This window comes from Bradysia coprophila, unplaced genomic scaffold, assembly GCF_014529535.1.
Source record: "Bradysia coprophila strain Holo2 unplaced genomic scaffold, BU_Bcop_v1 contig_324, whole genome shotgun sequence".
NCBI lineage: Eukaryota > Metazoa > Arthropoda > Insecta > Diptera > Sciaridae > Bradysia > Bradysia coprophila.
Window position 1 is genome coordinate 2,255,003 of NW_023503584.1, and position 14,615 is coordinate 2,269,617.

The 14,615-nt window shown below is 37.5% G+C and overlaps 2 protein-coding genes across 2 annotated transcripts; both read right to left on the minus strand.

Annotated features, from left to right (window-relative positions):
• Positions 1 to 2,773: 2,773 nt before the first annotated feature.
• On the minus strand, positions 2,774 to 6,050 carry LOC119079418 (gastrula zinc finger protein XlCGF57.1-like). The gene is made up of 9 exons (XM_037187321.1): positions 5,633 to 6,050; positions 5,278 to 5,569; positions 5,076 to 5,210; positions 4,712 to 5,004; positions 4,525 to 4,636; positions 4,076 to 4,253; positions 3,913 to 4,015; positions 3,110 to 3,295; positions 2,774 to 3,027 (listed from the first exon to the last, which is right to left on the minus strand). The coding sequence occupies exons 1-9, from the start codon at positions 5,924 to 5,926 to the stop codon at positions 2,842 to 2,844; spliced, it is 1,779 nt and encodes a 592-aa protein (XP_037043216.1). The 5' UTR covers positions 5,927 to 6,050; the 3' UTR covers positions 2,774 to 2,841.
• A 6,383-nt stretch (positions 6,051 to 12,433) lies between these two features.
• On the minus strand, positions 12,434 to 14,241 carry LOC119079419 (ubiquinol-cytochrome-c reductase complex assembly factor 1-like). Its single transcript, XM_037187323.1, has 5 exons — positions 14,114 to 14,241; positions 13,849 to 13,985; positions 13,579 to 13,779; positions 13,070 to 13,516; positions 12,434 to 12,602 (listed from the first exon to the last, which is right to left on the minus strand). The coding sequence occupies exons 2-5, from the start codon at positions 13,876 to 13,878 to the stop codon at positions 12,522 to 12,524; spliced, it is 759 nt and encodes a 252-aa protein (XP_037043218.1). The 5' UTR covers positions 13,879 to 13,985; positions 14,114 to 14,241; the 3' UTR covers positions 12,434 to 12,521.
• Positions 14,242 to 14,615: the final 374 nt, after the last annotated feature.

The following is a 14,615-nucleotide window of genomic DNA, read 5'->3' on the forward strand; positions in this document are numbered from 1 at the left end:
ATCTACATGTGTGATCTAACTACTTTTTATACAGAAAAAATTAATGTTTTTAACGACCGTATTGGATCTATGAAATTTTATAAACTTGTAAGCCTACGTCAAAATTACCTTCACCGTTACTCAGAAGACTTATTTACTAAATAAATTGTTACATTAGAATGAGAAACGGATAATCAGTTGTTGTCGACAGCAACGACAAGAAAATAAATGCAATGAAAGAATTTGTGTGAAGCACCAGGCATAAAATTGAACAAATGAAGTAATAGATTTAATAAATGTAACACTATACGTTTGCCGTTTCTAAAAGGTAAAGAGTATGATCAGTATGACGATTAGACACGACGAGAAAGACTATGAAAATGTGTGAAAAGATTATCCTTAGTGCAGCGTTGGAACACTTTCAATTTGTCACTATTTCGAATTGAAAAAATTTATCGGTTTTGTCAAACAGATTCGAAAGTAATTTTCTTACAGAAGATTAACTCATTGTCTTTGCATCCTAGTCAATAGCACAATAGAATATTTCGTAAAATAATTTAGTTTTGGCGATACTTAAATTAACGAAGCTTCCGGCTTGGCTTCTCCGTATAAAGCTCGGCATTTTCGCCTTAAGCTCGGCATTTCCGCCTTAAGCTAGGCTTTTCCGTCTAGAGCTCGGCTTTTCCGTCTAGAGCTCGGCTTTTCCGCCTTAAACTCGGCTTTTCCGTCTAAAGTTCGGCTTCTTCATCTAATTCTCGGCTTTTCTGTCTAGAGCTCGGCTTTTCCACCTTAATTTCGGCTTTTCCGTCTAAAGATTGCCTTTTCAGTCGAAAGCTCGACTTTTTCGTCTAAAGATTGGCGTTTGAGTCGAATGCTCGACTTTTCCGTCTAAAGCTCAGATTTTCATTCTTAAACAAACCTGATATTCTGTGACCAGGACATTCTGTAATGGTCACCAATTTTCAGGTTTACAGTTACTTCAGATCAGGCTAAAAATTAAAAAAAGGGTCAACCCTTGGGTTCTGCTAATTCAAGGTCAGATCAGGCTGGGCAATGGAACCATAAAATACAAGGAAAAGCATCGACAAAAATTCAACGTCTCTTACGAAATATTCTACGATAACAGCTCACAACTTTGTCCTTTTTCGACAGTATTTGCTCGGTTCATCAAATAATCTTTTCTACACGATATCTCATAGACTTGATTGGCAAAAGTTGTGGCATTTTCACATCCACTTTTGATCTAGTGTTGATATGTTGAGTGGACGGACAGTCTGCGCTCAATAAAATATTTCTCAATTTTTGTAATTTTACCATTTCTAAACGGCATTCAGACTTTCACAAACGGCTAACGTTTTGCAGTAAAAGAAATAAGCGATAGGCTACGACTAATTAAATCAAAAACAAATGAAGTAAAAGATTTTATGTAAAGCACTAATCAACCAAAGGAAGTAAAAGATTCAATCATTATAACGCGTATACGCTCGCTGTTTCTGAGAGGCCGAATAATAGACAGAGTAAATGAGTAAAAAAATATTGTTTTCGCACATAATGTTTATAATCAGTGAATGTAAAAGAGAAAATCAATGAAAAAACTGCTCACCTGAACCTGATACAATGGAAGGACAGAAATGTTTGTCCTAACCAAATGATTTTTACTTGGCTTCCGCAAATAACAATTTTAGTCTTACAAACATGTTGCACAAAAGGTGGAGAAGGAGAGGATAAAAAAATATTTAAATGATTCACCGTACCTTAAGGTCTTAAGGCACAATATTTTTGATGGAAAAGATTTAACTAACTTTGAAAAATTGTTCTTCGAAAGAAAAATCTATTGTCTAATCGATGTCAACCATTTTTTTTTTATTAAATATTTTTAATACAAAACTTCAGGGTGTTTCCATTGAGTAGTTCATAATCCGTACGTCCTAGTACAATTTCATCTTCCCAATTCTTACTGACGATGCAAGGACTATTTTTTGTAAAAACAATTTCCAAATTTTTCTGATTTTTACAATTTTTTTCGAATTGATGTTGTGGAAATTCGTAGAACCATTGCTTCATCTTGGCTGCTTATCGTGGCGACGGAAATGAAAGCAGAACCAACACCAAAAGATGCACAAGACCAACGCACTTCAAGCATGAGTGATACTCTAAATAGAGGACAGAAAATGGACAGTGTATCTTACAACTGTAAGGCACTGTAAAAACATTTTCATGTAAAATGAAGTACTTTCTGCAGCTGACCATTATGATCAATCATGCTTGAAGTGCGTTGACAAGACATAAAATTGTAATGCTTAGTTTCCTCTTACCAAAAAAGTACTCCGTGTGAGAGACAAAATTGAATTTTTTCAATTTTTTCTTTGTTTATTTGACAGTTTGTTCTCTCACGGCACTCTCATGGAGTACTTTTTGTTGAGTGGAGTGGACACTTAAATACGAAAGTAAAAACAACAAACAAAATATCCAAATTATCCGAATTTTAGTTGAACTCAAACATTTTGGCGCAATTTTTTTGAAATTTGAACATTTCTTCTGCTCAAGGCTGCCTTGCCAATTCTTTGTAGTAACAGATTGTGACTTGGAACCCGAAATTGCCTTCACCATTTATGTGGAAACGTGGATTACTGGATAAGGTTGCCATTAGTTCTATATCTGTAAGTACGTAACCAGCTAGTTCCCAAGTGTAAGTATGACAAGAGGAGATTCGTTTTTATATCAACAATTTCATTTGGGAGAGATAAAGGATAGAGGGCAAATTCACTGAAAAACATAAGAAATACACAAAAGATTCGTTCAAAAGTTTATTTAATCGGTAAATAGCTCAATCGAAGCCAATTACAAATCTCATCCAACATATTATGCATCTGTTGCCTCTCCTGTCCCGCTTCCAATCGAGTTATCTACCTTCAGCTTCGTTTTCTTTTTCGAACGACCTGACGTCGGCCTCGGAGGTTTCAAATGAACTTTCCTATGACCTCGCAGCGATGCCTGCTGGGCGAATCGCCTGCCGCAAATTGGGCATGAATACGGTTGTTCTCCGGTCTGAAATTACAGTTGACAATGCATGTGAATCGAAGTAAAGCGGGAAATTTTAAACTGTGTACAGAAGCACTGAATCACTTACATGCGTTCGCTCGTGTTCGACGCGTGTATAATTTGTTTTGAAACTTTTCTCACAGAAATTACAATTCCACGGCTTCGTTATACCGACATGCAGCAGCTTGTGTCTGGTCAATTGATCTTCTTTAAAAAAGTGCTTTGGACATTGATCGCATTGGAACCGGTGAGAGTGAGTGACAGTGACGGGTAACTAACGAAGAGACACAATAGATCATCTTTTTAGTGCGTTTGAAACAAGGTTCTGAAAGAACAGGTTAAGACACCCACGATGGCGGGTGACACCCAAGGCTGTATACTTTGGGGAGGTCACGCAGATCGCCATTTTATTAGATACGCATGAACACACCTTTTCCATACAAACAAATTCACCGAAATTGAGTTTGTATGGCGTGGTGAATTTTTTGTATGAAACGTGGTGTGTAACCCGCCTATCTGCATTTTTCTACGAAAATTCCGAATATTGTTTTTTTAAGTTGCCGTTTTCATATCAACTTTGTAGCCGTTGACGCAATTTGTGTGTCACCGCCTTCGTGATCAACTCAGAGTTGTCTCAACCTGTTCGTTCAGAACCTTGGCTTGATTTGCCATCCACGTACGTTAAGAAATGCTATCTATGTTTTAAAAAATCTCATACAAATGATGAATGAACGAAACTAATGTACGTAAGTACTGTAACTTGCAGATCGTATCCATGATTTTGCATTCGTTCAATCCACCGTAAAATTCGTCGAACTTTTCGTTAAAAATTTCGTGGACAAAACGAAAAGTTCGCGAATAGTTACTCCACCTCCATTGCAATATACTTACGTGGGTTTTCAAGTGATCGGAAAGATGACGCTTTTGGATGAACGCTTTGCCGCAAACCATACATTTATGTGGTCGAGGTAGAGTACCAGCATGGTTTCTCAAACTGTTAAGTAACAATTCATTATTTTGTTGTAAACGCGATTAATTTTCACAACAAATTTACTGTCTCCTGCACTTTGTCTTGGTGGAAAATGTTTTACCGCATTCGTCACATTTAAACGGTTTTCCGGTGTGGACTCGATAATGGACGATCAAATTCCGTTTATTCATCAGTTTGGCTCCGCACAGATGGCATAGAAATTTGTTTTCGTCGTGCTCTTTCGTATGGGCAGTCAGTTCGCCTGTTGGGCATGAAGGCATTTCAGTTACAGTTTAAATCTACATTGAGACACTAAGATTGTGGAATTAATCTGGGACATTTAGCAAATTGTGGTGAATTTTAGGGAACATTGAGGTGACACTTTGGAGAGGACTCGACTAATGGGTTTAGAGTCCTCGCCAATCACAATATGGCGACATCAAAGGTATCACTATTGAAAGTAGGAAAATTTACTCGAAACCTGTCCGAAAAGGAACTGAACGACCGAAACGTTTCACCCTTCACATACTTACTTTCTTTGCCAAACTGCGCCGCACAAATAACACATTTGTATTTTCCAGTCTGGGTTGTCTTCGTGTTCATTAAACTGTCCAACGTTTCACGTAGGCTGAGTGGAGGTCGTTTCTGTGTGTGCGTGTGTGTGAAATAGAAAAATCAGTAAAATCTCTCAAACCCATCCGGCAAAATCTCAATACGTACATGCTCTTCCACATGCTTCTTATAATGAATCTTCATAACAAATACTTTCGGACATTTTTTGCACTTGTACTTCTTTGCGCTCGGGTTGTTGTGCCTGTTGGAATGTTGTTCCCGGAACTTGTGAGTTACGAACCCCACACCACACAAATCACAACGATGGTAGTGCTCGCCGAGATGAAAATTCAAGTGACGAACCATATTGCTGCTGTCGGCAACATATTTTCCGCACAGTGGACAGGTCGTCGATTTTCCGGTTGTTGTGTGGTATAACTTGTAGTGATACACCAAGTGACCTGCAACGTCGCAACAATTGTTAGCATTACCGATGATGGCTCTCTTTGTTTCAAAACCGCGTTCGTGTTACCGGCCAGTTGCGTTGTCTTGTGACACACATAGCACTCGTAAGATTCGGGACGTGGTAAGTCAATTGTACGTTTGACAGTCGATTTTGATGGTTTCCGGAATGAGTGGTAACACGTAAAGTGATACGTCAGTCTACCTGCAATATCAGAGGAATCAGAATTAGCGTCCACGTTACCAATGTGTTCCTGGGCGTCTTGTTATACCAGCCGTTTTAAAAGTTTTGTGGCAAAAGTAGCACTCGAACGATTGTGGAGGTTTCATCGATTTTGTTGCCCTTGCCGCCATCAGTGGCACCATCGCTTGAATGTTATCCTTTCTCACACTACTTTTCACCCCATTTTCCTCTGTTTTTGTATCCGTCGGTCGCGCATTGTTTAATTCATTTGCTGTTCCTTGTTCGTCGTCCTCACTACTGCTGAACGTATTGTCGTTGTAGTGCTGCTCATCCTCCGATATATAGACCTCTTCGGATTTTATGCTCACCAAGACTTGTTTCTGTTTCGGATTGGTGTTCATTAAATTACCAAACCACAAAGTCTCCCGTTTCCTTACACTTACCACATCCTCAGGCTCATTTACAACATCCACAGGCTCGACGCTCTTTGTCAAATCAAACACATCGTTCACCGATAAATCGGTCTGTTCCGTGCCGAAATATTCCAGAATCAATGCATCCAGACCGCAGATGAATTGGTTCAGAATAAAGGCCTCTGAATGCATTCCGTAATCACATGGTACCGCAAGGTCCTTTAAACGGTCGTACCAATTTTTCAGCGTCTCATCGGCATGTTTGTTAGCCGAAATAAATTGCTTGCGGTGAGGAATTAATGCTGTTGAAATTCGCAGAACCATTGCAGCCTCTGGCAAAACAAAAAAACAACGAACTAATGACTACAATGCTCACAAAAATAGCAAATGTGTAAACAAAATTAGTGTATAGCGGATATGTTTGTTCCCATGTACACACTGTATAGAATGTCGTAAAAATGACAGCTGACCAGCTGAGTGAACAACGTCATTATCAACAGAAAATAATTTAAAATTTTGGCGCAACTTAGTCTTCCGTTTTGCCTCCGTGTACATGACAGTTGGCATTTCATACAATAGAGCACATTGTTTGAAATGACAACTGTCACGGAGGCGAAACGGATGACTGTGAGGCCTCCTTAATCGTTTGATCGTTGCAGCTGCGTAATAGGGGTGTGCGATGGATAAAGGATCCAGACTAGCGAAGTCTACAAAAAATTGTTATCATCACGTTTTCAAAAATTCGATTTTCTGTATTGAGCCATTTTGTTTTAATTTGAGACCAAACAAACACTCACTACACAAACATTTCTCACGGTATTTTTTTGGCATATCTTTTAGCATATCTTTTCAAAAAAAAATTTTGTTTCCAAAAAATATTTTTGTTTTCAAAAAAAGTTTTGTAAGTATATAAAGAATTTTGGTTTTCAAAAAAAAAGTCTTGTTTTAGTATATAAGGAGTTTGGTTGAAGAAAAAGTAACAAAACTAAACTAAACTAAACAAAACTTTTTCTACATATGAGAAAATATGGTAATAATTGATTGCAAAGAGAAATAATTTAGAAAGGCATCGAATTAAAGTGATACACTGAAAAATGATTTTGATATCCTAAAAAAAGGTATTCGATGTTTTGAAAAAAGATTTTTGATATCCTGTCAGCATGATACACTAAAAAATAATAAATTTTGATATCTTAAATAAATAATAAAGATGTCAAATCTTTAAAAATTTGATCTCTCGAAATTGATATCCCCAAAAATGATTATGATTCACCGAAATTTGAAATTGATACCCAAAAAAGGAATTCTGATATCCAAAAAAAAGGAATTGATGACCCGAAAAAATAATTCTGATATCACCAAAAGCAAATTTTGATATACCAAAAAAAGAAAGTTATTTCATAGAAAAGGAAATTTTATTTTATCGCAACGGATAGAGGGACTAATTCTAAGCTAATTCGTGTTAAAATGGCTTCCCTCTACAACCTGGCCACGTAGCTAATCCAGCTAAAGTCGAAAATTCGCCATTGTTCAATGGTGATATACGTCCAAGACGAAGACAGTTTGATACTCTTTGAATATTGGTAGAGGATTGCATGCTCTATTAAAAGCTGTGAATTGATTTTACAAAAGTCATCTGAATTGTGCACCATTAGAAAAGTTTATTTTCTCCATTAGTGAACTAAAAATGTATTGAGTGGAAAGACATAGAATTGAAATCGAAATTTTTCTCAACGTGGACGAAGCATGCAAAATCATCTAAGTCCTCAAAAATCGATTCTTCTGCGGCAGTTATCGAACCATGACTTTTGTTGTGATTTTTTTGGTTTTAGAATATACTTATCAGGGACGCCGACTTGTGTTTGGAAGTAGTGGTGCTCATACAACAAGCGAATCTGGGAGTAGTGGTGCTCCTTCAAGTAAAACTGGAAATATGTAGTGGTGCTCATCATTCGAGTAGTGGTGCCCGAGCCTCGCTTGTCCTTAGAAGTCGGCGCCCCTGATACTTATGATGTTTAACTTGAATTTACTTTTCCCTTATACGGACGTCCGCTTTGGGGGATGGACCCCAAAATCAGAAAGCGGATATGGTGTGATTTAGGAGGGACCCACCTCAAAAAAATCGAAAATAACGTGACGTCCTTTTTGGACAACGCCTATCTACTTTTCTAAATTTTTTATCTCAGTTTTTAGTTGTTTTTCTCCATTTGAGGCTCCGTTTTTAAATTCTATTTTTCTGAAAGTATTCTCTCAACTTTTTAATTTGTTGATTTGTTTCTTCCATACATTTATTATTTCCATATCTAGCTATAATAGACTGCTAAACTGTATGCTAAAATGATGTATGTCCTATGATCTAGGAAAACGCCCTTATGTTCCATTTCGTAGAAGGATGTATGTCCTAGAATCGAGCAAAACGCCTTTACGTTACATTTCGTAACGGATCAATCAAGGAGACGAAGCGAGAAAAAAAAATTAACTCCTAAGTTACCGACACCGTTCCGGCGCCCGGCTCGCATTGCGGCCCTCCGCTTCGCTCCGGGGCAATGGGCCGGGTCGCTCGGCGTGTTAAAACGCTTTTTAAGTGCAATAAAAATTGGTATTCGTTTCGTAAAAAAATGAATTCTGTGGGGACGAACTAAACTCCTTTACGTTACATTTCGTAAAAGGATAAATCTCCTAGGATCGATCAAAACGCTGGCCGTAAAGGAGTTTAGTTCGTCCCCACAGAATTCATTTTTTTACGAAACGAATACCAATTTTCATTGCACTTAAAAAGCGTTTTAACACGCCGAGCGATCCGGCCCATTGCCCCGGAGCGAAGCGGAGGGCCGCAATGCGAGCCGGGCGCCGGAACGGTGTCGGAACTTAGGAGTTAATTTTTTTTTCTCGCTTCGTCTAATTTGTTTTACATAAAACTGAATTTACAGAAAAAAAAAGTTCAAAAATATTACATCTAACCACCGATCCATTGATTTGTTTCAATAACAATAATCATCCACAAACTTATAGTTTTTGCGAAGTCATAGAAAATGATGTATAACACAACAGATAAAGAGAGAGCAATTTTTAAAAGGAAACTCAATCCGTTGCTCTAAAAAAAATTACCATTCATTTATTCACTTTTATCTCAATCTTCTTTTCGTTCTCATTTCAAAATTATTTCTCTTTGCAATCAATTATTACCATATTTTCTCATATGTAGAAAAAGCAAAACTTTAGTTTTGTTACTTTTTCTTCAACCAAACCCCTTATACACTAAAACAAAACTTTATTTTTGAAAACCAAAATTCTTTATATACTTACAAAACTTTTTTTGAAAACAAAAATATTTTTTGGAAACAAAAACAAATTTTGAAAAGATATGCTAAAAGATATGCAAAAAAAATACCGTACATTTCTCAGATGATTTTCAAAAACGTTCCTGTTCTGGATAGCCCACAACATATTCTTGGGCTCACTTGAGCAAAAATCGAATCAAATGCTACACCAATTTCCGAATTTTCAAGTTCCTAGTCGGCGAACTTTGATGACTCACGAAATAGACTTTTTCGACAAACTACTTCCGGATTTAATTTTTTCTGTAGCATTGCACTTCAAATAGTAGAATAGGACTAACACAGCTAACAAAAATCTCAAAGAATCTCAAACAGGTGGGAGGCCGAAAACTCAAAAATAGATTCTATTATTAGTCACAAGTTGTAAATGAATTTTTCAAAATTTTTAAAATCAATTTTTGACACCTAGGGATGATAACAATTTTTTTGGACTACGCCAGTCTCGATCCTATATCCATCGTACTCTGTAATTCAAATATAAATTCCAAGGGCTAGTTGATTCTTTCACCACCTTTAAAAAAGTAGTTTGTTTGCTAGAGACAGTATTGGTACTATACGTAGCATCAATATCATAGAGCTATAATGGAGAAGTGGCAAGGTGGCGTTGATGCATAATAGTTATTTAACGGAAGAACTTGACTAAACATAATTATGGTGTTGTACGGTTTTATGACTTTTCCAATCTCGGTGTAAAAGTTGTAAGTTGTAAGGAACATCAAGATCTTAAAAATTGTTCGGTTTATGAATTAAGCACATTGATGGCCACCAGCAATACCCTCTATAGCAACCTATAAAAAAAAGGTGGCAAACATTGACAGTGTGCGGCTGTAACAGGTTTCTTCCATCGTACGGTAAAAACGAATTTTGACAGGCCGAAAACAACCGACCGTCATCCACAGAAGCAAACATAACCGCAACTTAAACAAATTTGTTCGTTAAAACTTCAAAGTGAGGTTGTGTTGGCTTCTCTGTGGATGACGACTGACATTTTTAACGGCCTTGGAAGAAACCTACAGAAAATTTTACACTTTTAAAAATAAATTAAATGAAGTATGAGCAGCGATGACTTTTTTGTGTTAAAAATATTACGTCTACTGTCACCATTTCGGTGTTCGAAAGTCAATAATTTGTGATGTCCTTTTTCGTGTGTTGCTCCGTCAGTTTGGTGTGCAAAAATGAAAGAAAGTTTATTCCCTTGACTGTAAGTCATGGTCTTACGCCGGAAAATACCCTAAAATGTTTGTATGAAAGGTTGTATGATATGTTATGAAAAACGGAATTGTTTGTCCCAATATTTTGCTTGTAAACACCAGATAACTTGAGTAATTATCAACCAATTACAAATTGTATTTTTTTAATCGACGCAGAATTGAAATCCTGAGGTTAAGTTCGAAGATGGGCTATGTGGGATTAAGGATCTGGAAGTTATTTCAGAAAAAAAGTTTTTTGCGGCCAGAGCGAAGCGAGGGCCGTAATGGATTGTGATTTCCGCCATTTTAAGAAGAAGAAGAAGAATTGCGATGAAGGTATATGACGCTCGTAAATAAGACATGTATTCTGGTTGTTTATGTTTTGACTCGGTAGTAGAGTTTGTATTTTTTAAGTAAAAACATAGCTAACGCCGACCCGTACGAAACACCTATTCGTATCAAAAGCCTTTAATGTGAAACTCTTCATTTCTCTTACTTCATTTTCTTCTCTGCTGAAAAACTATTCTTCCTTTTAAATCACTTACATTATCCACTCTTTGCCTTGTTATCATATACAATTAAATTGCCGGAGGCAATATAGACAGCCCCGTACGAAGTCAAATTTCATAAATTCCTATTTAAACAGCTATATACCGCTATATTTACCTATATTTCACTGTAAATAAACATTTCACAGAGGAATATGCTATTATATAGCTCTATATGTCTGTATATAGCTCAATATAGCTGTATATAGGTATATATAGATGTCCATATATGGAATCCCTGAAACCCCTCACACTTAACACATTATTTCCATGTTAACAGAAACTCTCTAAGCATCATTTTTCCCACTTTATATCACTTTTAATAAAATCCAATATGGCCGCCGGCAGCCATTTTGTTAGGAGACCGGAAATAGTACCGACGCTTTACATTCGTTAATACCTTTCAAACAAAAAAAAATTCTTGAAATTCGGTCAAAATTTACTCGAGATATTGTCAAAATACACCACGTTCACTGTACTTCCGAGTAGCCAGATAAGAGCTCACTCCAAGAGACCTAGCTCACGCTCCGGAGAACATAATTTCATAAAAAAAATTTTCCCTGATTGGTACGGTCAATACCTATCTAATAAAGCTAGAACAGACGAAATATGTTCAAATGTGGCCGACCTACAAGCAAAAACTGCTTGCCGCCCTGTGCCTGTTCCACACCAAGGGGTCTAACTCACGAGTCGGTCATCCGATTTCCATAAATTTTTTTTTTGTCGATCGGTATTGTAAATACCTTTTATTTGACGTATCACTTACAAGTTTAACGTTTAAATGTCCGGAGATATCTTCGAAAAACCGTAAAGCACTTATTGGGCCACAGCTCGGGAGGGGTCGATCCAAAATCACTCATCTTCGAACTTAGCCTGTCTTTTGACATTACCAAACGGGAAAGAAAAGAATTTTCAAAATCGGATGCGTTTTACTCAAGTTATCGTGCAGACAGACAGACGGACAGACAGACGGACAGACGGACTTTTTTTTTCGCGGATTTGGCATCTCTAGACAACCACAATAGGTTTCCCCTTACTCAGGGAGTCCAATTCGACGTGTTACAAACGTATGCGTAAACCTATAAGACCCCAGTACGTCGTACGGGTCTAATTACAAAATTATTCCCGTTTGAGTAGAAATTACGTGTGAAATTCGAGAAAGAAAATTACAAAGTTGGCGCTGGAATCGATTTTTGCGGCTAAATCTGTAACTTCCATCAGAACCCATTCGCACGAGTCGTGCTATTTTATTTATGATTAAAGGTTTTGTGAATGTAGTAAATAACGGGGAACGGAGCGAGGGCTGTAATTCACACGAGTCCTTGTCTATTTATGATTTATTATTGATTAAAAATCTGGCCGCAAATTTACAAGAAAATAGATAACAGAAAAAGTACTTTTGAATTTGTACTCAAGCGAAGGTTTTTATATCAGTTATTTGTGATGTTTCGGAAGTTTAACAACGGAAAATAAAATGAAATTGATTAAAAATATATTGAAAAAATTGTCAGTCAAGGGACCTGACCCGCCCAAAAGGTGGGGCCTAGTCATTTGTATTTTTCGTGTGATGTCGATATTGCGGCACGGCAACTCCATTACAAAAAAAGTCAGTGTAAAATTTGTCAAAATAAGGTGGTATTTTGACTGCGTTAAAACGAAATTTCGTTGCTAGAGAGGGTATTGCAACCAGTGAAGCAACTTCTTTAAAAAAAATTTTTTTTAAACATTTTTAACACGAATGATCTGACTAGATTGTTTTGGTGTTGCAAAAGTCAATGACCTTTAATTTAACAAAAACAATTCTACATTAACTTTAATCAAAATGCATCCTATCGTTCCCGCACTACAGGTCCGTGATGTTGATCCACTGGACATTCGGTTTAATAACAAAATCCTGCCGACTCAGACTATCCAGCTGCTTCGTCTGTAAAAAATCGGAAATTAAGTTGGTTAACTGTAGGGCTCTGTTTTGATTCGACGTTAGAATGAACAAACAAGATCAGGACCGTAGCCAGACTTTAAAATCCGAGTGCGCTAGGGGGGCGCAAGGTTCAAAAAAATTATTTTGTATGGGGAAAATTAAAAAAAATTGAAAAAATGACTTCTCTAGGAGGGGCGCCGCCCCCCTGCGCCCCATCTAGATACGGCCCTGAACAAGATGCTCAATTGTTGGTGAAATTAGTATAGTGACGGTAAGTTCGTCAAATTCCACTTGCTTGTGTGACAAAAGAAAGGGAGACGTAATCGAGCCAGTCCGAGTGAAAGACGGAAACCTCAAAACGAGTGGTTTTCTACTCATTTTGGAATTCCGAGGCTTTCATTTCTCATTAGGATGCATCTCTTTCGTCTCTTCTCACATAAACATGTACTAACGTTTGGAGTTCACATTACCTGCTGCCTCACAAATTTCACCATCGTCTCTAAGTGCACATAATTGTTGCAATTCATTTCGAAAAATCGCCTCCACAATGCTGCCGCAAGCACCTTATCGTCGTCCATTAGACCCTCATCATATGTGATCAGTGCAGCCCGGAAACTGTCCGACAATGTTTCTATCTGTTTGCGAAGTTCACTCAGATTGCCCGAATTCAATTGTCTGGCTCGTTTATTCACATCCGACCACATCGCTTCGACGATACAATTTCGCAGAAACATGCCGTCTTGACCCTTTTCCGGGCCTTCGGCCATCGAACGCACCATCAGCATCCAGATGTGCACTTCGGTTATCAAGAACCATGAGTTAAATGTGTTGGGCAAATTGAATTTTGAAAATATTTCGCTGTACTTGACGTTGTCGACTACGCCTGCGTACATTGTATAACCGGATACTTGAAGACGCTGCAATTTTATTACAATTTGGTTCAGATCACAGAAACTGTGTGCTTTACGCTAAGACTTACCGCCTTTGTGTTATCGATGTTTGTAAACTTTTTGAGGAAACGTTTGATCGGTCCATCTTCATTTTCTGTGCTGACACTAGACGAGGCAAATATATTTCTTGTGTGACTGCTGTACACATATCCAGAATTCAAAGAAGTCAATTTGGACAAAGCTGGCCGTGTAGCGGGTATTCTATTGAGCTCGAAGCTCATTTGAATTAGCTGTACAGGCCGAGTAAGGAAAATTATACATTTGTTTGGGTTATCGATTGAACTAGGGTCGATGTTTACCTTTGTACATGGCCGACGTAATACATTCATTATTATTACACCAAGTGAACTGAAACTCAATCGTTGAATTGTAACTAGAAGGATCCTGACCTGATACGCATAGAATCGAGCGTATTCCCACAACTGGTTGTGTAAATCTGTGTAAGAGGAAGAGTTATTGCATTAACTTACACTAAAAAAAGCGCTATGACTAATCGAAATAGGAACAGTAGAGTCGAAGTAGCTCTCCGAACTAGCGGTGTTGTGGGTTGAATTCAATTTTTACCTTATTTGCTCATATTTTCATCGGAATTTCAACTTTATTTTGGTTTTGAAAGCACGAGAAATAATATACTTCAGCGGGTGATGGAGAAGTAAAAATGTCACAAATGTCATTATCAATATATTGAAGGGTATTGACATGTAGGTGTCGTAGGTGTTCGATAGAGGGAAACGAACAGCCCTTGATTTTGGCAAGGTTATGAAAGAACTGAAAGACTCTCGCGAAAGCAAGGTTCTGAAAGTACAGGTTAAGACAACTGTGAGTTGATCACGAAGGCGGTGACACACAAATTGGTACGCTTATATGAAAAATGCAACTTAATAAAGACAAAATTCTAAATTTTCCAAAAAAATATTTTCTTTAAGTTGATTTCTCACACTATCTGTAGTGAGTGCATTCATAAAATTTGATGCCATCCGCCTCCGTGGTTGTCACAACCTGTTCTTTCAGAACCTTGCACGAAAGCGGGTTTTGTTGATGAAAGAAAAGGAAGTATTTCTTATGG

Coding starts and splice junctions, on each gene's coding strand:
- LOC119079418 (XM_037187321.1), bottom strand. CDS start 5,926: ATGGTTCTGCGAATTTCAACAGCATTAATTCCTCACCGCAAGCAATTT. Junction 5,570..5,632: donor TAAATGAGCCTGAGGATGTG/GTAAGTGTAAGG, acceptor AATCCGAAACAG/AAACAAGTCTTGGTGAGCAT. Junction 3,296..3,912: donor CCGATCACTTGAAAACCCAC/GTAAGTATATTG, acceptor TCTCTTCGTTAG/TTACCCGTCACTGTCACTCA.
- LOC119079419 (XM_037187323.1), bottom strand. CDS start 13,878: ATGAATGTATTACGTCGGCCATGTACAAAG. Junction 13,517..13,578: donor ACATCGATAACACAAAGGCG/GTAAGTCTTAGC, acceptor ATAAAATTGCAG/CGTCTTCAAGTATCCGGTTA. Junction 12,603..13,069: donor TGAAATTTGTGAGGCAGCAG/GTAATGTGAACT, acceptor GATTTTTTACAG/ACGAAGCAGCTGGATAGTCT.